The 22,577-nt window shown below is 45.7% G+C and overlaps 1 protein-coding gene across 6 annotated transcripts; it reads right to left on the reverse strand.

The window, feature by feature from the left end:
• Positions 1-2,975: 2,975 nt before the first annotated feature.
• SEC22C (SEC22 homolog C, vesicle trafficking protein) lies at positions 2,976-22,577 on the reverse strand. 6 transcript variants are annotated; one of them, XM_048951655.1, is made up of 9 exons: positions 21,102-22,219; positions 18,955-21,014; positions 17,561-17,658; positions 16,846-17,055; positions 14,611-14,774; positions 12,962-13,144; positions 8,366-8,484; positions 7,733-7,798; positions 2,976-6,695 (listed from the first exon to the last, which is right to left on the reverse strand). In XM_048951655.1, exons 4-9 carry the CDS (start codon positions 17,025-17,027, stop codon positions 6,495-6,497), a joined length of 915 nt encoding a protein of 304 aa, XP_048807612.1. In that variant the 5' UTR covers positions 17,028-17,055; positions 17,561-17,658; positions 18,955-21,014; positions 21,102-22,219; the 3' UTR covers positions 2,976-6,494. The 6 variants fall into 6 exon arrangements, with proteins under 6 accessions (XP_048807612.1, XP_048807610.1, XP_048807614.1 ...); XM_048951653.1 differs by lacking the exons at positions 18,955-21,014; positions 21,102-22,219 and adding an exon at positions 22,477-22,577; XM_048951657.1 differs by lacking the exons at positions 18,955-21,014; positions 21,102-22,219 and adding an exon at positions 22,380-22,398.

Below are 22,577 nucleotides of genomic sequence, written 5' to 3' on the forward strand. Positions count from 1 at the left end.
AGCACAGTTTGACCATGCTGCCAAGATGTCTCAAGCTCCAGGGGTTTCTGTTCTGTGAGCTGGGAGTTTCCCATGTGTATTAAACATGTGAAAGTAGAAAGTGTTACCTTGGGAGGAGTCCCACATTTGGGAAGGATGCTCCAGTTCCAGGCTATGCCTGAGGCAGATGCCCAACCTTGTTCAACTCACACGTGCCTCATGTTGCACCTAAGTTCAAATCACACCTGAGACAGCAAAAACCAACATGAGGCAGAGCCACTGCAACCCCTGCCCTCAGAACCATGCTCTCCAGGCTAAGGTTGCCATCCAAAAGGCAAATACAGATAGTTTGGAGCTCATTGCACCAGATCTGCGCCCTCAGTGCTCAGCCAAAGCATGCAGGAGGAGGCAGCACCTCCTGGAAGGCCTCTGTTGTGCTTTGCATACCAATGAGCACTAATGTATTTCAGAGCTGAACTTTCCACACAATTGCTTTTTAGTGTTTCCCTAAAAGAGCCCAGGAAATGAGGGAATTTCTAAATTCATGTCTTTTCTTGCATAATGAAAGAGTAAACCTCGGGCCTCCATGGCTGTACATCATGCTGTACCAACCAGTGCTTTACCTTTTAATGGTCTTTATTTCAGGCCTTATCGTTCTGATATGAACAAGGCTTACTCCACCAAAGGGAATTCAATGTGCTTCTGTGCTTGGCTAATCTCATAGCTTATATAGGAATGGAAAGAAAAGACTCTTAAGAGCTCATTTTCTGTTACCATTTAACAACCTTAAAAGTGGTTCTGTAGTAGTAAAAATTAGTATTTCTAGCTAGAAAAAGCAGCTAGAAATCACTCAAGGGAAAGACCTGCAGCTTTGGGGATGGGGAATCACCCCTCCTATTAGACTGATCAGTTGGTTTAAGCTAATTGTTAAAGACACAGAAGTGCAAATTCATGCTGGTGTTCACCAAGAATTCAAAGAAAAGCTGCTGCATTACTGGTGTGGGTCAGGAGAGAGCAGCAGCCACAGAGCAGCAGCCATCAGGTCTCCCCATAGTGGCTGATGGATACAAGTGAATGATGCTACACTCACAGCATGGCAAACGTCGGCAGAAATCATTCATTCTCATTCTAATTCTCATTTATTGGCAGACAACTCAGAGGTACCCATTCCTACCCCAGGAGGTGCCTCAGGCCAGGCTGTATGGGCTCTGGGCAGCCTGGCCAGGTGGGAACAACCAGCCCAGAACAGGGGTTGGGTCTGGATGACCTCTGATGCCCCTTCCAACCCAACCACTGCTGGATTCTGGGGTGCACCTTCGCACAGAGGCAGCACATGTGAGGACAGAGCCGATCTTTTTCTCTGATTCTTTTTCTTGATCTTCCCTCCCTCCTCAAAGTTTTGGGATGCAATTGGGTCACATTTGTATGCTGGCATACGGCAGAAGTTGATTTCCTCTGTTTAAAACAAAAAACATGCATTTCCATCACCTCAGGAGCTGCTCCTTTTTGGCACGAGGACCCTCTGATCCGCCCGCCTCCTTTTATCAGCATCTTCAAAGAAAAAGGGAGTTATAATTGCTTTCTCCCTTCACCTTAGAAAGAAAAAAAATAAATAAAGGGTAAAGCTGCTATTCTTCTCCCCTGGCATCTGGAGAAGAAAGATGCTTTGAGCAACTGCTTGTTTACAGAACAGAAATAACACCTCCCAGCCCTCAAAGGGCAGAGCAGTTGAGAATAAGGCTCCTTCTGCCCTGCCACACCGTCAGCGTTTGCTTTTTACCACCTACTGTCTGCACAACCCACTGTGCTGCCCTCTTCCCTCATTACAGGGGCACACACAGGCTCTTCCACCTCTTTTCTATGATTCTATGATTCTATGATTTTCAGTGCTGCAGCACCTGAGATGTACTGCTGACATGTCAACGCCTCGAGCCAGCATCCAAGCATGCTCTGAGGGGAACAGTCAAGTCAATGCAAAGAGGGGGATGTACCTTTGTAGCAGAGGAGTAACAAAAATGAACCTGCAGCTCTCCAAAATGAACCTGAAGTTCTCCTGCTTTTCTTACAGCTGCCTTCTTGGCTGCCATCTCGGCACGGAGCCTGCGAAGGAATAGGGAGACATCAGCACAAGGGTGCAAGCCTGGCTTCTTCCAGCTTTGTGACTTTTGTGAGATCCTTTGGCTCCTGATGGCCCAAAAGGGATTCCCACTGAGTCATGCCATTCAAAAGCACCACTCTCTCCCAAAGCTAACTCACTGATACCTGAGCCTGCAGAGAGTGGGAATGCTGACCTTCCTGTCACACTCAGTCATCAACAAAAAGCCTGATGAGGTTGTTTTCGGAGCCTCTATCAAAGGTGGCTGAAATAAAAACCCGCATTTTCTTTTGTTATTTTGTATTTTACACATCCACAAACTCTTAGCTGACAGGTAGGACGAGCTCACGGACGTGGTTCAATTCACAGAGCAGGCTAAAACTGAGCAGCTATCTGCAGAACCTCCATTTCTCTGCCAAGCAGCTGGAAATGGACTGACAGGACTTTGCTACATCAGACTTCAAATAATTCAGTATTTCAGAACGCAGGGTGGTAGGAAAAGCCTCTGTGATGTGGTTCTCTGCAAAGAAAGAGCAAGATTGTTAATGGCAGATGATATCACAGCCTGCTGCTTGAAAAAGCGAGCTCCTCTATGTGTTTTTTATACAGTTCAACTCATGAATCTCCAGTGTGTGGATAACTGCATCTAACAGCTACCCAAACCAACACAAAAGCTGCTTTTTGCTCAGAGACTGCACACGATGCAGCAGGCCTTGTGAGAGCATTCAAAACCACCCATTTCTGTTTGTGAAAGAGAAAGACTGCACTGAGCTTAGCTTTGAGACATTTTGGTTATGTCCACACTCCTGCATCCCAAACTGAAAGAGCCCATCTACCTTGCTTCCAGCATGGCCAGCTACTTCAGAGCTATGAAGGAAGGCAGCCATTACAAAACCAAACAAAAGCCATTTATTAGATATGTACATTTATACATACACATGCAAAATGATTTTATACACATTTACACAGGTTCAATTATTAATAGAGTGCAAAAACGTCTAAAAAGGTACCAGCCCACCTTCTATAAACTTCACAGGTATTTAGGAGAAAAAAAAGAACAGAAAATGGGGTTCATAAAGTGACCACGCTCTGCAAACCCTTAAGTTAATGAAGTTTCCTCTGTGCCAACTTCCTCACGCTGTGCTGCTGGGTGAGGAGAAGAACCTCCCAGGGACTCACAAACTGAATTAAGGAGATACAAGTCAACCTGCGTTCAACAGCTTGAACAAAAAGGGATGGATTCCTGTTTGGGGATTTAACACAGCCATAATCCCACGCTATGAGTCAGATTTCATGTACTCAAACTGCAAGTCATTCTTTTTTATTAAATCTTAAAGCACTGAAATCAATGTAAGCTATGCTATTCCTCCTGCTGTTTGGCTGGAGGAAAAGGTTTAACTGTGTCAATGCCATATGGATACAGCAGCCATTCTAAATAACAACACAAAACAAAAATTGGGTCAAATGTTTGCTCTTGTACCCAAATCAAAACCCACACCTGCAAAGTGCACAGATACGGTGCTCATGTGAATGCACACAGATTCTTTAATAAGGAAAAACTAAAAGGTTGTGAAGAGATTAAGCCTCACAGCAAATCAAAGCTTTGTCTGTTCAGAAAAAACCCAGTCACATCCTCTATCCATTCCCTAAAGCATTTCCACGAAGGCAGAATTGCACCAACTGATTTTATTTGACAAAGCATTCTCAGGAAGAAAAGAAAACACGAAGGGGAGGCTGAATTTAATCTCTATCAACTCTAATTAGGTTAATTACAAGAGCTGTCTTAACACCTCGTTCTACCTTCCTCACCGAAGCGAGCTATTGCTCACATCACCTGGCACAGGGATGCATTGGTTTTATGATAAAGCAAACAGATGCTCAGGAGCCATCAGGAATATTACAGTTTCTTCCCATCAGCTAAACAGGGGGACGTGGAACACAAAGAAGATAATGGTTCCCTGGCCCCGTGCCCTGGCTGTGATCTGCATGCCTTATGTGATAGCAAACCAGCTTTACTGAAGCCCTAAGGAGAACCAGTGCAGTTCTTTTGGATTCTCAAGCCTGACTGGAGGTGAAATAAAGGAGGAATGGGGAGTTTGAGGATGGCAGAGGGCCCTTTCACCAAGTTTTTGTAGTAGGAAATGCTTTATTCTTTCCCCACGGTTAGCCAGTAGGCTGATAGCCAGTCCATGCCCTAGGCAACCAAAAACATGTCAGATCCACTATCTTCCTTAGACTCACAGCACAGCTGGGGTTAGAAGCAACTTTAAAGGCCATCCAGTTCCAATGCCCTCCCATGGGTGCAGCTGCCCCCATCAGACTGGGTTAGCAAAGCATTCATTCCTAGGGAGAGATTTTTTTTTTACATGCCTTTAAGCTTTCTGGGGACAAAGTGGAGAGAGGGAGGTCAGGAGTTGGGCTGGTTGGGTTTTTTGTTGGTTTGCTTTATAATTACTTGAGTTAGTTGTAATCCAGCTGCATTTCTTAGTTCCCCGCAGCCTCCAATCACACTGAAAGAGCACCTCACCAACCTCACCAAGTAAAACTGGGACTGACCATGGAAACCTAAAGCTTGGCAGCTCTAAAACCTGCATGTTTGTGGGGACCCCCAGGTGCCAAAAGGACAGTGGCTCAATGCTGGCTTCATCTTCCATTCAGCTCCAGTTTTCTGCCAGAGCATACAACAGAAAACCAATGTTAACCCACCCCTTACAGCACATGGCCTTAGCAGTGCTCCTAACTGGCTGGCTGAAATCTTCCTCCATCATTTCTACTGCATACTTCCAAGCACTTTAAAGCACTCACTATTTATTGTGACAGTAACTGGTTAGCATGGAACGGAAGAGAAATGCTTCTGTGCTACCATGCTGTCTCAGAAACCATTCAGGTTATAATGGGCTGCAGGTTGAAGTCAGAAGCATCAAAGAAGTGCTTCCAAGGTGCTACACAATTCTGGTCTAGCAATCCACTGACACCAGCAATGTTGGCATGATGAGATTCCAGGGAAATTCACAGATGTGCAAGAAACTTATTCTTTCATGTGTTCCTGCAAACTCAGGAAGACATCTCTGCATGGTGTTCATCTCCCTGCAACCACCAGAGGTAGAGACTGTGAGAGGAAAAAAAGGATATCTTTGGTGGAAATGGAAATGGGGTCACCAGGAAATAGGCTTGTAGGGAAAAACAACAATAATAAAAAAGAAAAGCTATGCCCATAGTTGGACAATAACACGCTTACAGTTCCTTGTATCTTTCCAGTTTGAGTCTTCAATCCTTCAGGGACAGCAGCATCAAAATGCTATGCTTTGTTCATGTATGTTATGCTTTGTTATGTTCATTTATGTGCCAAACTGCATCACATTCTGTGATCCTGATCACATACAGGAACACCCAGTGCAGCAGAGGTGAAGAAACTCAGCTGCTAAGTAGTAGAGCTAAGTAGTATCCAAACTTCCACGCTCATAAATTCGTCTTACTGTAAGAACTCAACACCAAAAACTAAAGGTGTTTCAGATTAAAAAAAGAGAACCTGCTCTTGCTCTCCATTACTGGAGATGGCTTTCAATTCAACAGCTGTTCTTTGCTCTAAAGGTGAAGGTCTGTCATAAGGAGGCTTGGAAGGTTTGTTATCTGTACAGACCAAGCAAACATGGGATTGCCCTTACAGTGACAGTGACCTTAACTAAGGAAATAAAGGCCACCTGAGCTGAAAGGTCACTTGTGTTCGCTTGGTTCACTTTATGCTGCCCTAAGCATATTTGGGATTAAACAATAAGTACACAGTTAATGACAGTGTGCTGCTCAGCCAGGAGATACTTATAGCCTCTAGAGTTTTTGAAGAAGCCAGTCTTGTCCTTTCCTTCAAAACCCAGGAAAAACATACCCTGAATCTCATCCTAACACCTTCTCCCATTGATAACACACCAACTATGGCAAACCACTCCTTTCCTTACATTTACCAAGAATCTTAACGCTTAATAAATTCTACAGACAAAAATATTACCCACCACTTTACCTTCACTTCACTACAATGCTTTTAATATTTTTAGAAGCATTGGCAGGCCAAGACATTGGGCTGCCAAACTGTCACAAAGCCAGCAAGACAGATGGCAAAATGCTGTCTGGATGGTGGTAGTCAAGGAGTAAGAGCCTGTTTATGGTAGGAGAACCTCAACCCGTTGATGACACCTGACAAAATCTATCATGCACCATTAGCACACATTATGTGGAACACAGCTGAATTCTTCACTGTGTGAATGAACTACAGTAGTATCCTGTCATAATTCCACGTTGCTTTGGAACATCCTCCTTGCAGTAACCATTGTCACAAGTATTTAAAAATACTTCAAACTATTTTTGGCCATTTTAATACAAAAAAAAAAATAATTTTAAAAAGAGCGTTGCGAACCCAAAGTCTTTTTCATACTCCACAGTCAGGCTGTTTCTCCATAAGTTGCCTTGTCAGTATCTGGTAGGAGGAAAGAGATGCCACTCCTATGTGAAAGGCTATTTGCCAGAGATTCCGTAATCCATACAAGTAAATATTGCATGAACAAACAGAGCAGAAGAGTACAAATGTCTTCACCTTCCTCATGGAGCTGTAGAACAGGTACAAATAACACTGCAACAGAAACACAGCAAGAGTGTTAGCATTCAAGGACGTGCATAGAGACAAGAGCCATAGCTGGAGGCACCCACTATTGCACTGATCACTAAGCAGCTCAGGGCTTCCTTTCAGCTCCCATGCTGGAAGTTCCTCCCACAAGAGCAGGGCAGCAGCCCCAGCCCACAGCTCTGGCTGAGCCTGTCAGCACAATCCCTCCTACCTACCTCAACCTGGAACTAAAGGAGTCTGAAGTTAGAGCCAGCTTGCAAAACCCACCGAGGATTTTTGGAAGCCAAAGGCTTAGAAGCAGGAAATGAGCAAAACTTGATCTGTTGCTGCTGTGTTTGCTCTTGGGATAAGTGAAGGGCTTCATCCTCTAAGCTGACTCGGTAGCAAGACCATCATTTCTGTCAACATGCGGCTCAAAAAGTGTTCAGGGCTTTTTTTTTTCCTTTTTTAATTCAAAAATCAGGTAGAACCCACTTGCTAATTATGGACAAAGAGCAACAAGCCTTACAGGAGAAAACTAAAAATCTCACCCACTGCTGGCAGACAAATGATTGACTTTAAACTCAGACAGCAACAGATCAGGCTTTCACACTTCTGGTCACAGCTTCCAACTGTGCCAATGACACAAATAAAGATCATGAAGTAGAAAGCACTTCACATTGCAGCTCCATTTATGCACGAGTATTTTGTGAAGATGACCTCTGCAGACAGGGAGAGAGTGAACTTGTTTATTTTTAAGCTTCTTTAGCTTCAGATTTAACAGGAGAAATGGAGGACAGAGCCTCCCTTTGTAAAGACTGATCTGCATCTACTTTTAGATCCGGAATATTACCTCCATTTTGAAGCTCTGCCATAAACAGAGGTGTAAGAAGGCTGAAAGACATTCAGCTGCCTATCTATTATTATATACACTTCACTGGAATACCTTTGTGGAATCAACTAGATGAGATGCTAGAAACCAAGCTGTGCCTCTGCTTAGCTGGAAACCATTTTGCATTGTAAACTGTAATGTCAAAAATGAGAAAGCAGCTTGTTTAACATACCTGAAAAACACAGGCTAGAAAAGGTAGAAAAAATGCTACCACATTTCCAATTCCTTCATAGTCCTCCTGTTTGGATAAAGAAGCAACAAACAAGGAATTACATCAGCTACAGTTGTTAGCAAGCACTACCTCATATTTTAGAATATTATCCTTCATGAAGCAGCTCTCAGCCTAGTTTAACTTGATTGACTGTAGCAGTACCAAACAGCAACAAGATCAATAGGGTTGAACAAGGCACTAAAAGCTGAGGCTTATGTGGTAACACCTGCCAAGTTAAACTCTGCATCTCTACCTTCAGGACACTTCTTTTGGTCTTTTTTAAAGCTGTTTCACATTTGTGTAATAAAAATTGCAAAGAAGCATCTAGAACAAAACAAAGAAGGAAAACGATCATCACAAACCCAGTTCTGAAAGACTAAAATACTCCTCCAAATTTCAGTCTCAGCAGAAAGGAATAAAGCACAGCATGCTGGACAGACAACAACATACTTGAGTTCCAGCAGGAGAGGAGAAACAAAACACTTCCTATGGAGAGATACATGTTCTGCTACAAAGCAGAACAGCCACCCTTAACCTGGTTACCCCAGTAACTCTCCCTCTTCATCTCATCGACAGCTTTCAAGTCAGTTTTACCTGAAAGGAATGCTCTGCTAGGTGAACTCCTCGGATGAGATTCAGAGCTGCACACATGATGTTCAGAACAAGTGACAGAATGCCCAGGGGGGTCACACGCTCCATTCTGTAGGCAGGGGCTAAAAAAAATATATAAAAAAAGAACACATCAAAAGAGAATAAAAAGAGAGACAGTGAAAGTCAGCAGCACTGCTTTGAATCTGTTAACAGAAAGCAGCTCAAATGAGCTTTCATGGACGTTTCAAAACCTTCCATGCTTGCTCCAGAGAAGACCAATAATGGATAGGAACAACTTCTCTGTCGCACTGCCCTGCTCAGTTCTTTGGACACCTAGAAATCAGTGTCAGCTCTGGAATTCTAGAACGAATTGAGCAACAGAATTTGCTCCTGAGCCATTTGGCACTGATTTCTTTTGTGCTACATATACGTATTTCTGAACTGTTTATTACAGCACATTAACATACTGACTGCTCTTCTCTGGTCAATAGATAAGTTAGAGAGATTTCTGATGTCTATAATAGCAGGAGAGCATTTCATCCTCTCCCCAACCAGCATTCACATTCTTCTTCCCACTGACAGCACGATGCTTCAGTCCAGCATCCTGATGGATCCAGTTTCTCTATGGAATCACAGAATGCCTTGTGTTGGAAGGGACCTCAAGGATCACGAAGCTCCAACCCCCCACCAATGCAGGGCCACCAACCTCCCCATTTCACAGCAGCCCAGGCTGCCCAGGGCCCCATCCAACCTGGCCTCCAACACCTCCACGCATGGACGGGGCATCACAGCCTCTCTGGGCAGCTGTTCCAGCCCCTCACCGCTCTCACAGCACACAACTTCCCCTCACATCCAACCTCCAGCTGCCCTCCCTCAGCTCCAAACCATTTCCCTCGTCCTGCTGCCATCTCCCCTTTCCAAGAGCTGACTCCCCTCCTGTCTGCAGGCTCCCTTTAGGCACTGCAGGCTGCACTCAGGTCACCCCACAGCCTTCTCTTCTCCAAGCTAAGCAAGCCCAGCTCCCTCAGCCTGTCTTTGTAGGGAGGTGCTCCAGGGCTCTGATCATCTTTGTGGCCTCCCCTGGACCCTCTCCAGCAGCTCCCTGTCTTTCTTGCACTGGGGGCCCAGACCTGGATGCAATATGGAATTTGGTGCCCTAGTTGAGCACCTACCTGAATGTAACATGCAACTGCTGAAGCCCAGGACTCAGATGCTCTGCTGCTACAACAGTTCCTGTGGCAGTTCTCCAGACAATACTGCCTCTGCTCCTGTCAGTGCCAGTCCACAGGGCAGGCTGACAGAACACAGCCAAAAAGGGGTTAGGAACCAGACTGGATGCTGCAGATTTTGGCATCTGCTGCTTATTTTACACTGCATTGCATTTCCTTTCTTTCCCTCTCTCCCAACTGGCCTACATTCCAGAAGCAGCCATCTATCTCTCTCTCCCTTCTCACCTCCTCCACTACTATTATGTTCTCTAACACCCATGCACCCAATACTATTTATTCAGGGTGACCTAATTGCTTCATACCTAATTTAGGTCAAAGCAATTACTATTGATTTGCACTTAATTGTGGAACGTGGCACTTCTAATTAAGGGCTGTGTTTGACCAAAAACTCTTCTATTTCCCAACCTAGCTATCCTTGCCAGTCCAACATTAGGCTACACCCACATCTTGCTATGTTCTGTCTCTGCATCACCACAAGAACACTTCAAGCATAACAAGGGCAATCTGCACCTCAAGTATCAAATCCAGAGGCTCTCCTGCACCAACATCCACGAGATAAAGGACAGAATGAAGGAGCCTTCAAGAAGCCTCCCCTGTCTCAGGATCTTCTGCCTTCTATCCAGAAGCAGGCAGCTCCTGACTACTGTAGATAAACTACATCACAAAGCAGAGATCGATTCCGGCTCTGCTTCAGTGGCAGATGAAATACTTCAACTGCTGAAGCACTGCCCTGCTGCAAGGCTTATAGAAAACACTTCTGTCTTCTCCTTTAAGGGAGATTTTGATTGATGGATTGTAAAAATCTCAGTGCCAAATTAACACAAGGATACAAATGATCTCTTATAAATGCCTACCAAATTAATTTGTGCGACACACATTCATACCTCCATAATTTTATCCCCAAAACTGCTACAGAAGAAAATGTATTAATCTTGCTTGCAATATGTCACATTATTTAGTATTACTGTGTATTACAGTCACACACATTTTCATCTAAATAAATGATGCAAGAAATCCAATCATTTAAAGGCAATTTTGCTGTTTTGCTATGCAGTGAAATGTGAAGTCCAAGCAAAACAGAAGCTGTACCAGCATGTTTTGTTCTTACACTGACTGCAGCACTGTTTCCTCTCACTTTCCATACATTAAATAATGTTGCAGCTATGAATTTATCTTGTGGAAATCTCCAGATAAAAGACTACTGTATCTCTTCCCTGAGCTGCTAAGATTTGCTTTAGAGGCAGATTGCATCTTCCATCAAGCACAAGTGCCATTCTTCGTACAGGATCTTGCAGATACACACGTCAAGAGTTCTCAGACCTCAGAGAAGAGCAGTGCAATGTATTGCTTCTGCAGGCTGCAGACAAGAACATGCAACATGATACACAAGTTACATTTTGCTCAGCAGGATAGAAAGAAGTGCCATCACAGATTAGAGATGCCAGTCTGTGCAAACTGATCTTTAAATTGCTGTGGGGCTTTAAGCCCTTCTGAGGTTTAATCCACAAACGTGAATTGCACAAAATGAGTGAAATGGGTTCTGCCAGGGCAAGGTTCCTACAATTCAGAATGCAGATTTTATCATGTTTTTACCAAAAAACTTACATTTCACATTGCCTTTATAGCCACACCCCCTGTCTGCAAAGTGGGATGAGTTACACCTATACAGAGACACAGGTTAGACTGCTGCAACAAAAGCTGAGGTCGTGCAGATGTTTGTTTGACCAACAATACAAGGTTAAGTCTTTCCAGAAGGAAGCAGGCTGGGTTTAGTTAACAAAGGAATGAATAAAACAAAGGGAAAATGACAAAAAAAAAACCCTTTGTATTCTGTCTATACAGTGACAAAGACAAAACTGCCCTGACTCTTCAGACTCCTTTCAGGCTAAGATGAAGAAAAGCCAGAGGATGCGATCGTACAGCTGAAAGGAAGGCAGGAGCTACAGCCAATGTTCTCATCAGTCTGGGATTCATCTTCAGTATAGAATGTTTAATACTGCTCTCCTTTATAACCAGGACACTTTGGTGTAGGCTCAATAAGTCCCTTGTCTAGCAGAACCTGAATATAAATAACACTAATAAGGAAACAGACACCATGCACACAGCTAAACTTAGAGCTGCTAAGTGGGATTCAGCACTGAGAGGAGAGAAAGAAATAAACCAGGAAAGCTGACTGCAGCTGATGGAAACAGATGATCACCAACACGAGCCTTAAAATAAGGATAAAACAATTTGAGCATTCGGGTTAGGCCACAGAGAAAAAGCCAGCAAGACAAGGCAGATGGAAAACAAAAGAAAACAATTAATATGGAGGAACTGAGAACAAATTTCTGCTCTGTGGACACAGATCAGCTAGCATGTGTTTACTGGCACTGACGCTGTTCACAGTGGTGCAAATTCTAAGCCCTGCCACATCATGAATGTATTTCACCTCCAAGCACGGTTTGGAGGCACACCCACAAGTCTGACTCCTAAAGCAAATGTTTTAATTTGCTTTTAATTCCTCCTGCTCACAGATCCATGACAAATGCCTGCATCAAATCAGATTCCAGTTCATCCATCGGAAACATGAAGACTGGGCAATTGGAATTTAATGTTATTAGCGTTTTGTAAGCCAAGAATAACAACAAAAAAGAGGAAATAAAAGCTCATGGTACCCTAGCTGCATTCAACCGTAACGCTAATGGGATTAGGATCATTTTATTTTGCAGAGGAAATAAGCAGGACTTTGATCACAGAACTGAACCACAAACAAGACGACGCTAACTTTATAATCACGAGACAGAGGGCAGCATTTCACCCTCAGCTCAAACACATTCTCCTAAATCTTCTCCTTCATAGAATCAGAGTGGCCTAGGTTGAAAAGGACCACAGTGCTCATCTAGTTTTAACCCCCCTGCTATGTGCAGGGTCACCAGCCGCCAGACCAGGCTGCCCAGAGCTTGGGCTTCCTTGGGGCTGAAGTCACCTAATGAGATGGTAATTACTATCTTCTAACTGAATTTGCACTGACCAACGGAAGAGAGGAGCTTCTTTAACCAAATGCAATTCAGCAATTAACTGCTTTAAAAGCAGGATGCTTGAACACACAAAATGCCCGACTCAATTATAAGCACTCGCCCATAAGGAAAAGTTTATTGAAGGCTGGGAAAAAAATAAAAGCACTACCCTGAGCACATACCTGCCCCAAAGGCCATGAGCTCTTCCCCATGGCACAAAGGCAGGCTTTTCTCCTACATTTCATGCACATTACATCTATTGCCCAGTGCAAATGAGCAACTGCTGCTGCATGCTTTCATGCACGCTTTGCTGCCACTTGCAGGGTGAGGTTCAGCAAGTCTACTGTCACCTGTGCACAGCAGTAACTTACCAACCTCCACATGCACTCCTGTGTGCCCACCATTAGCCATCCCATTCATCAGCTCTGCATCCTCCAGCTTCAGCTGAACAGGGGGCTGCAACCTCAGCTCCTCCTCCACCTTCTCCCAGCTGACCTTCATTGCAGAGCCACTCATGTAATTGAAGCGGTGTTTTACTTTCTGAATGGCATCATCTGAAACATAAAAACACGCATGGATTTAGCTCTGCACAACTGGAGTCAGTTCTTCATAGTGGCCTGGGTTGCAAAGGAGCACAGTGCTCATCCAGCTCCAACCCCTGCTGTGTGCAGGTCACCAACCAGCAGCCCAGGCTGCCCAGAGCCACATCCAGCCTGGCCTTGAATGCCTGCAGGGATGGGGCATCCACAGCCTCCTTGGGCAACCTGTGCCAGTGCCTCACCACCCTCTGGAGGAAAAACTTCCTCCTCATATCCAACTTAAACCTCCCCTGGCTCAGCTTACAACCATTCCCCCTTGTCCTATCACTACCCACCCTCACAAAGAGTTATCATCAAATCATGACATTCTGTTCTTTGAGGATTTGTTTTTCATTCTGTACTCCTACAAGGCCTGAATGAAGCAACTGGACCTCACAACTTAAAGAGGCAATACAGACAAAACATATGATGGCTGTATAATGTGCTCTCATTACGGATTTCTCAATTTTTCTAAGCACAGTGATACCACGGAAATCCAGGTAGAACTGTATGAACCCACTGCACTGCTGTATCCTCTCCCAGAATAGTTTATTGCTGCAAAGGAATGTGTTTTCAAAGGTGTGAGGTTCAGTAGAACATCTGTTACTTAGCAAGAAAATCATTTATATCAGGGTAAAAAAGAAACACTAGGCATGATTATAACAGAATCACAGAATGGCCAGGGTTGGAAGGGACCTCAAGGATCACGAAGCTCCAACCCCCCACCAATGCAGGGCCACCAACCTCCACATTTCACAGCAGCCCAGGCTGCCCAGGGCCCCATCCAACCTGGCCTCCAACACCTCCAGGGATGGACAGGGCATCACAGCCTCTCTGGGCAGCTGTTCCAGCCCCTCACTGCTCTCACAGCACACAACTTCCCCCGACATCCAACCTCCATCTGCCCTCCCTCAACTTCAACCCATTTCCCCTTGTCCTGCTGTCATCTCCCTTTTCCAAGAGTTGATTCCCCTCCTGTTTGTAGGCTCTTCAGGTACTGCAGACTGCACTGAGGTCACCCCACAGCTTCTCTTCTCCAGGCTACACAAGCCCATTATGAAGCACTACATGAATCTAAGTCATGCCAGAAGTGAACGTGTCCCTAACAATCTACTTCGTCTTCCTCTTTCCTTGTACCCATCTGTCTTCACCCATCAGATTCCTTGTGACTACATTATGAAGTGTGTGAGATGTGGATTTCTCGTTCTTCTGTGCTTACTTATTAAGCAGCACCACATTCTACTCATCTATTACCAGGGAAGAACAATCATCTAATAGTTCAGTGCACTTATAAAGTCTCCCCCTCCTCCTACACATGCATACCAAGACACACACACACACAGACAGACTCATTTTGATGACCAAGCTTTGGCCAGGAGACATTATTTAACATTATTAAAGTATCAGACAATAAATTCTTAGTAGAGAACAAAGCTACAAACCAAATTCAAGAAAAGCATACGGTCTGGAAGCTAAACTGATGCTTGTTGTGTCATAGGAAGCAGCAAATTCCCATTGAAGCTCTTCCAGGAAGCAAAATGCCATGATGGTCGAGTAACTGCTCGAACAGATGGCCATGCAGGCAATCTCCCCAGAAGACAGGAAACTGAAATATTAAAATAAAAAAAAAAGGATTATCAACATAGAAAGGCAGAAGGGTCATTCAGAACGTGAGAAGTCAGCTGTGCTTTCTATCAAAACAAAATGTACAGACTGCAGTGAGTGAGGGAGCAGAGTGTGAGGGATGCACTGGTCTGGACAGTGCTGGGACAGTCCAGAAAACACCATGGGGAAGATTTAGAAAGAAAGCACAGTAGCTTTCCACAGACAGAAACAAGGAAGCTTGCTCACCAGGGGCAAGCAGGTGGATTCCTCCTACCCCCTGAATGCAGGGACTTCATATTAAGAGGTATTCGGTTCACTTGCATAAAACCAAGAATGCTATTAATGCTAAGTGATCTATAACAAAGCAAGATGATCTCCTGTAAGAAAAATAAAAATCCTCATCCAGAATTGGCCAGAATACAAACAGGAGGGAAATCAACTCTTGGAAAGGGTTGATAACTGCAGGACAAGGGGAAATGGCTTGAAATTGAGGAAGACTGAGGTTGGATGTCAGGGGAAGTTGTTTACTGTGAGAGTGGTGAGGTGCTGGAACAGCTGCCCAGAGAGGCTGTGATGCCCCGTCCATCCCTGCAGGTGTTGGAGGCCAGGTTGGATGGGGCCCTGGGCAGCCTGGGCTGCTGTGAAATGGGGAGGCTGGTGGCCCTGCATGCAGCAGGGGGTTGGAGCTTCATGATCCTTGAGGCCCCTTCCCAAGGCATTCTGTGATGCTGTGAATAGAAGTTTATGTATCCAAGTTTCCACTTACAGATGCCCCCAAACCTACTAGGACACTGAACTGGCATTTCATGTGAGCAAGGCACAGCTGTGTAATTAAGGACATGTAATTAATTACTCCCATCTAGACTTCATAAAACATGGGAGTCAGGGTACCTTGTTCAGGTGTCAGCACTCAGGGCAGCCAGCTAAACTTCCACAATCCCCAAACTAATCATAGAATGGCCTGGGTTGCAAAGGAGCACAGTGCTCATCCAGCTCCAACCCCTGCTGTGTGCAGGTCACCAACCAGCAGCCCAGGCTGCCCAGAGCCACATCCAGCCTGGCCTTGAATGCCTGCAGGGATGGGGCATCCACAGCCTCCTTGGGCAACCTGTGCCGGTGCCTCACCACCCTCTGGGGGAAAAACTTCCTCCTCATACCCAACCTAAACCTCCCCTGGCTCAGCTTACAACCATTCCCCCTTGTCCTATCACCATCCACCCATATACACAGTCATTTCCCCTCCTGTTTCATCACATTCTTGTTTATCAGCAGAACACATTACTACTGAAGAGCATCAACACAACCTGAAGGAAAAGGAATGAAAAAGAATCTCTGATTTCCTAATTCACTCAGCTCAAGCTCATGTACCTGGTTTCCCCAGTAACTCCCTCTGAAAGAGACACAGTTCTAGCTGAGGATCACTGTAGGTTTTCCTGCAATCACAAACTAAAACTCATTTTTAAAACTAAACTGAATAGGAAACAAAATTTCTCTGAATAGAACCTTGATTTCTTGAAATAAAGACTAGCAGATCCTTCTCTGACAGAAGCAGGCTGAGATTTCTCATTTCTCCATACAGCTCCAGGCCATTGTAGGCAGATCTGTACAAGTCAGGATAAGAACTGGAGGAACCCACGGATTTCCAGGTCAAGCAGATCACATCATAGCAGATCATCTACTGAGAAGGCATCAGGAAGATCTGACTGTCTGCAAAGAATGGGGTTTGGGCTCAGTTTCAGACAAAGCTAGTTAATTCCTAGGCACCAAGACTCACAAGTCCAATCCACTGCAGTTGCCAATAGTGACAAGTATCACCCATCAAGCAGAATGGGTTTGCTACAAAAAATGACAACCAAACTAAGCAACTCTTAACATATGCTTACGAAACTGAGTAGGAGCTGCACGGCTCTGGCACTGTGAAACTCAGTTTCCAAATACAGCTAGGAGGTTACAACCCAGACACACACCATAGGGTTTCAGAGAACACACCTCATCCTTAAAGTTCAACTAATCTCCAGCACAACCATCTTAAACTGAAGTCAGAAAACAAGGCAGCTGAGGTAGGGACTCACTGTATGCTCAGCTGACGTCCTTTTGCTGTGCCTCGACTTGGATAGCGTGCCAGAACTGAGGATAATGCCTTCAATTTCTTTCTGCATTCCAAAAAGTCCTGGTTGAAATGAAAGTCTGTGGAGGCTGAGAGGGGAAGACCGTCTCTCACCCGCACCACACAGGCAAAGAAGATCATGGACATTCTCCACTGGAGCACTCATGAGGACAACCTGAAAACAAATCGTGATTTAGGTTAAAGATACAGCAGCGGATGCCTCCTCAGATCTTTACAGACACATCTCAAAGAGCTATTTACCATTGCTCCCAACAAATCCTCTTTCAACAGCTCTGCTGCCGAAAGGCAATCAAAGTATTCCCAAAGGTCAGAGCTGCGGCCATCTGTTGCCTCTCTCAAACAGGAGAGGTGGGGATTAAATAGTGAAAATGTTCACTGTTCTCCCTCCTACTTCACCTAAAGCATCAGAAATGCTGAGTTCTTCTTTGTATTCACACAAACCAGCTCACTCCTAAGGACACTGCAGCTTCATTAGGCCTGCAGTTGTGTTAGTGCTGCAGCAAGGCCTGACTTTCCAGTGCAACACATTTGTAAAAATGGCTACAGCCTCTTTTGAGAGAAGCAATTACAGCTAAATATGGAACAAACGTTGCCCTCTCTTGGCTTCTTGTTCTTTTTCAGGTCACGATCTCCCACCGTAAGCTATTACTGGAAATTACCTGGTACATTCAGATCACACAGGAGATCTGTCCTTTGCACACGCCATGAGCACTCAGCACAAGATGCTGGAAGACCAACAGGGCAGCTCCCATTGCCTCTGAAAGAGAATCACAGGCAGAATTTAAGATAACCCACTAATCAGCCCTCATATATGCAAAACCTGCTGTGCAGGGGGTGAACACATCCTCGAAAGCAGTTTGCCTTAAGGAAAACAAAGCTCATTTTCTTCACCAACACATCCTAGATGCATTCAGAGACACCCCCTACCATGAAACGACAAGCAAAGTACTTTCGATACCACAACCACTGATTTCAAGCTACCCCAGCTTGCTGCAAAGCACCTCTAAATCTGCAGACATCAAGAGATTACCACAAACAACATGAGAAACAAAAAAAGGCCTTTGCTCTGCTTCAGGCAAACTAAATAAATAAAGCATTAGATGGAAAAAAACAAAACAAAACAAAACAGAAATATCACTGCAAAGTCAAATTTTTGTTAGGGGGAATGACAACTTTAAGCAGCCTGTATCAAAAAATCCTTTCCAATGCTCCAAGTGTCTTTACAAGGCACCTCTCCAGAGGTTTTGCTGTCTCAGGAGGTAAAGAGCAAAGCATGTTCCCTTCATAACCCCTTGCCTGCAGTGCTCCTATCGTCTCCTAAGAGCTGAGCTCTCTTTTCCACCACTCATCTTAGTTGTAAAATCAAACTAAGCTTGCCAACTTCACTTCAGTGTGCAGCGGAATGAATTTCAACAGCAATCAGAATGATTGCACGTCGACTCAAGACCTCACATCCAGCGTGTGGCTATAGCATGGATGGAGCTCTGCAGAAAACTGCTTCAGCTTTAGCACAGAACACAAAAGGAAATTGCCAACTTGGAAGTATTAATGTTAACAGTCACTTTTAAGTACAGTCTCACAGACCAGAGCTGCTTTATAATTTATACAATCACAGAATCCTTAGAGTTGGACTGAATGGCCTTTAAAGGTCCCTTCCAACCCCCCTGCAATGCACAGGGACACCACAAATAGACCAGACTGCCCAAGGCCTGGTCCAACCTTGCCTTGAAAGTCTCCAGGGATGAGGGATCAACCCATCTCTGGGCAACCTGTGCCAGTGCCTCAGCACTCTCACTGTAAAAAGCTTCTTCCTTACATCCAATCTAAATCTACCCCTCCTGAGCTTGAAGCCATTGATTAATGGTTGGCAATGTACAGCTCAGCAATGTCCCATCTGGCAAACACCACGTGGGGACTGCACTGAACATTCTCATTTATCTTTCAGATACAGCCAGGAGATGACCAACAAAACAGAAAGACAACACATTTATTAAACAGGTGTCTTCCAACTCACTGTATCATCAGCAGCCAGAGTTTAAGCTTAAAAATATACCTGTATGTCCACCACTACAGATAACATCACCTGTAGTTAACTGCACAGCTCCCCAGGGTGCACAAGGCCTCATGCAGCAGGGTGCAAGGTGCTCAGGAAGCTGGCAATCAGGGATTCCATGATCTGCTGTGAGATCTATCAGTTCACCATCAGGCACTCCTCCAAACTAAATGCCAGACTGCTGCAGAGAAAGGAGCCAAGGCTCCCCCAGAGGACAGAGCAGCTGCTGTAACTTTCTATCATCACTGTATTCTTCCAGCAGGTTGGATTATTATTATTTTTAATCTACTTGCCTGCAAATGTTTTAGCTTTGCTGCCTAAGGAAATGAAGTACATGCAGTGATTCTATATCTACCAACCCCAGCACAGATATGGAGGCTCGAACCTTAAAACATCTGAGAGCAAAATGGCTGGAGATGCCTCCTCTGATTCCACACCTCCCATTCATAGAATCATAGAGTCACAAGGTTGGAAACAACCTGTAAGATCATCCAGTCCAACCATCTCATCACCATTGCCACCACCAGCACCAAACCACATCATGCAGCACGTCGTCCACACACTTCTTGAACACTGCCAGGGACGGGACTCCACCACCTCCCTGGGCAGCCATTCCATGGCCTGAAGGCATGTTTGCTCAGCTAACACCCTGCTCCACACCAAAGCTGTGTGCCACTCCCAGGTATCACTTTGAGAGACTTCTGAGAGGCTTACAAATAAACAGAACACACAGGATTTCCAGTGATTCAGGGGTTTACTTGCAACGGAGGCATAGCTGAAACAGCAGAGCCAGAACAACCACAGTGTTCATCCAGCTCCAACCCCCTGCTGTGTGCAGGTCACCAACCAGCAGCCCAGGCTGCCCAGAGCCACATCCAGCCTGGCCTTGAATGCCTGCAGGGATGGGGCATCCACAGCCTCCTTGGGCAACCTGTTCCAGTGCCTCACCACCCTCTGGCTCAAAAACTTCCTCCTCAGATCCAACCTCAACCTCCCCTGGCTCACTTTAAAACCATTCTTCTTGTCCTATCACCATCCACCCTCACAAACAGCCATTCCCCCTCCTGTTTATCTGCTCCCCTCAAGCACTGAAGGCCACTATGAGGTCTCCCCCCAGCCTTCTCTTCTCCAAGCTCAACAAGCTCAGTTCCCTCAACCTTTCCTCAGAGGAGAGCTGCTCCCAGTCCTCTGATCACCTACGTTAGAAGAGGCTTTCAGAATCACCAGGTCCAACCACCAATCCAACCCACCAAGTCCTGTCACTGCACCACATCCATCACTCACTGCCACGTCCACACCTCCCCTCAATCCCTCCAGGGACGGGGATTCTATCACATCTCTGGGCAGCCCATTCCAGCGCCTCACCACTCTCCCCGTGAAGAAAACACCTTCATAACGTACCATCCTGATCAAGGTGTACCCAGAACCGAGTCAATCTGTGATCCTGTCATTCCAGTCTGACTTAACTTCCTCCTCTGGCCCCTCTCTGTTTGCCTACGATTAGCTGCCCAAAGTATCTGCACTGGACTTTACGTGGCAGGCCTTTGAACTCAGCTCCTGAACTCTGACAACGTCTTTGTGCCTTTTGATTAAGCACGTATCAAATCTTCCGGAATATGAATCACTAACAACCAGCGGAGCCCAGCAATTTTACTGGCACAAAGCTAGTAAAGAACAAGCTGTAATTTGTAACTTAAGTAAACACTGCTTGTTATTTTCTTGATGTGAAGCACCTGCACATCCTACACTTCAGCAGGAAACTGTTCAGTACTCCCCCAAGCAGTATTATTTAGCAGCCCTCCAGCAAACAGGACTCCTCAGGCCGTTCCCACAGCAGGCACCTAACTGAACTTCTCCAGAAGGCAGCTCCTCCATCCCTCACTCCCTAAGCAGCAGCTCACTCTCCCCAGTGACTACCTAGGGATTATTAAGGCAGCTCAAATCAGATCTCTTACTGTTATGCAAGCTCCTCCGTAGAAGATTAGATTCAACTCACTAGCATCACATTTCTAAAGAAACTCCTGCCTTAATTTTCATACTTGGAATCCACGTGAAAGGCTCTGAAAGCAAACACATGCCAGTAATTAGCTGATGGAGAGGGGGATTATTTTTAAAATAATATTCTTTAAGAAGTTATTTTAACTAACCCTCATGAGCAGAAGTTTCCTTTTAAGAATGGCACAGCATGAACGGGTCACATCTTGCCACCAGTACCTCTCTTTAGCACTCATTTTCTCTCCCTGTTCAGAATCACATTTCCCTTTTCTCTAAACAAAGGCCAGTTGAGATGTGCAACCATTCTGTCAATTTCTGATCTTCCTACTGCAGCTGTGGTAAACACGACCATAGCCCAGGAGACCCCTGAAGAAGTCAGATTTAGCTTACATCTCTCCAGATTTAGCACTGAATAAAAAACCCCACCTGAAAGCAATGGATGCCAACCTTTAAAACAAGGTTTGCAAATATCCAGAGCCTATAGGCCTCAATGAAGCCTATAAGCTTTGTACTCATAATCAAGGGGAAGCCGATATAAAACCTTCCATCACAAATTATGTCCAGACATACTCCTATCAACTATCACACATAATGCACATTACGTGGAACTCAAACCCCAACATTCAGCTCCTTCTGAAATCTCCTGCCCCATGTTGCCTAAACCACACCTTAACATCTCTCTAAGAGTCTGAAGCTCTTTCCCTTAATTAATCTCTCAAAAATATAAACCACCTGAAGTGCAAGCAAACAAACAGTCACAAAAGGACAAGTTGAGGCTGGAAAGGACCTCTGTGTCCATCTGCTCAAACTCTTGCTCCAGCAGAGACACCCAGCACCACATTCAGGCGGCTTCTTAAGATCCCCAAGGAAGACACCCGCAATCTCAGGGTCCCTGTAGCAATGCTCCAGCACACAAGTGCTTCCTGATGGTCAGATGGAGCCTCCTGTGCCTCAGTTTATGCCTTCTGTCCTGGTACAGGGCACCACTGACAGCAGCCAGGCTCCACGCTCTCTGCACCTCCTATCAGGGATTCATGGACATGAGCAGGATCTGAATCTCTGTGTTAAGCAGCCACAGCTCTCAGCCTCTCCTCCCGGCACAGCAGCCCCAGCGCCTGCAGCATCACAGCAGCACTTGCTGGCATCTCCCAGCTCTTTGTGATACTGGAGGCCCAGGACTGTGCACAGCACCGCAGCAGAGGCAGGATCACCTTCTCCAGCTGCTGCCGCGTCCACCAGGCTCAAACACACACACACACCCCCCCGTGTCCCAGCGCCTCCCACCCCACCTTCCTCACCTCCTCCCCTCGCGGATCCTTACACCGTCCCTCCTCGCACCCTCAAACTTTCCTTCCAGCCCTCCCACCCCATTCACACACTCCACCCCTCCACCACAGGGTCTCTCCACCCCCCCTCGGGACGCAATATACCCTCACAACCCTCCCTCCCCCTTCAGACACTTCTCCAGTCCCCAACGCGGGACGGAGGACGACGAAGCAGGACAGCGCCCCGCGGGCCGCAGCTCACCTTCCCCCGCCCCAGGCCTGCTGCGCCGCCACGGAGCGGCCCGCCCCGCCCATAGAGGCGGCGGCAGAGCGGGTAGAGCGGCCGCGCGCAGAGCATGCCGG

Source organism: Lagopus muta, chromosome 7 (genome assembly GCF_023343835.1).
Source record: "Lagopus muta isolate bLagMut1 chromosome 7, bLagMut1 primary, whole genome shotgun sequence".
NCBI lineage: Eukaryota > Metazoa > Chordata > Aves > Galliformes > Phasianidae > Lagopus > Lagopus muta.

Bases quoted from the DNA above. Each gene is read 5' to 3' on its own strand.
- SEC22C (XM_048951653.1), bottom strand. From the start codon at position 17,027: ATGTCCATGATCTTCTTTGCCTGTGTGGTGCGGGTGAGAGACGGTCTT. The intron at 14,775-16,845 runs GTGAGTCCCTAC...TTAATATTTCAG, and splicing joins GGACGTCAGCTGAGCATACA to TTTCCTGTCTTCTGGGGAGA. The intron at 6,696-7,732 runs GTATGTTAAACA...TTTCTGTTGCAG, and splicing joins TTCTAGCCTGTGTTTTTCAG to TGTTATTTGTACCTGTTCTA.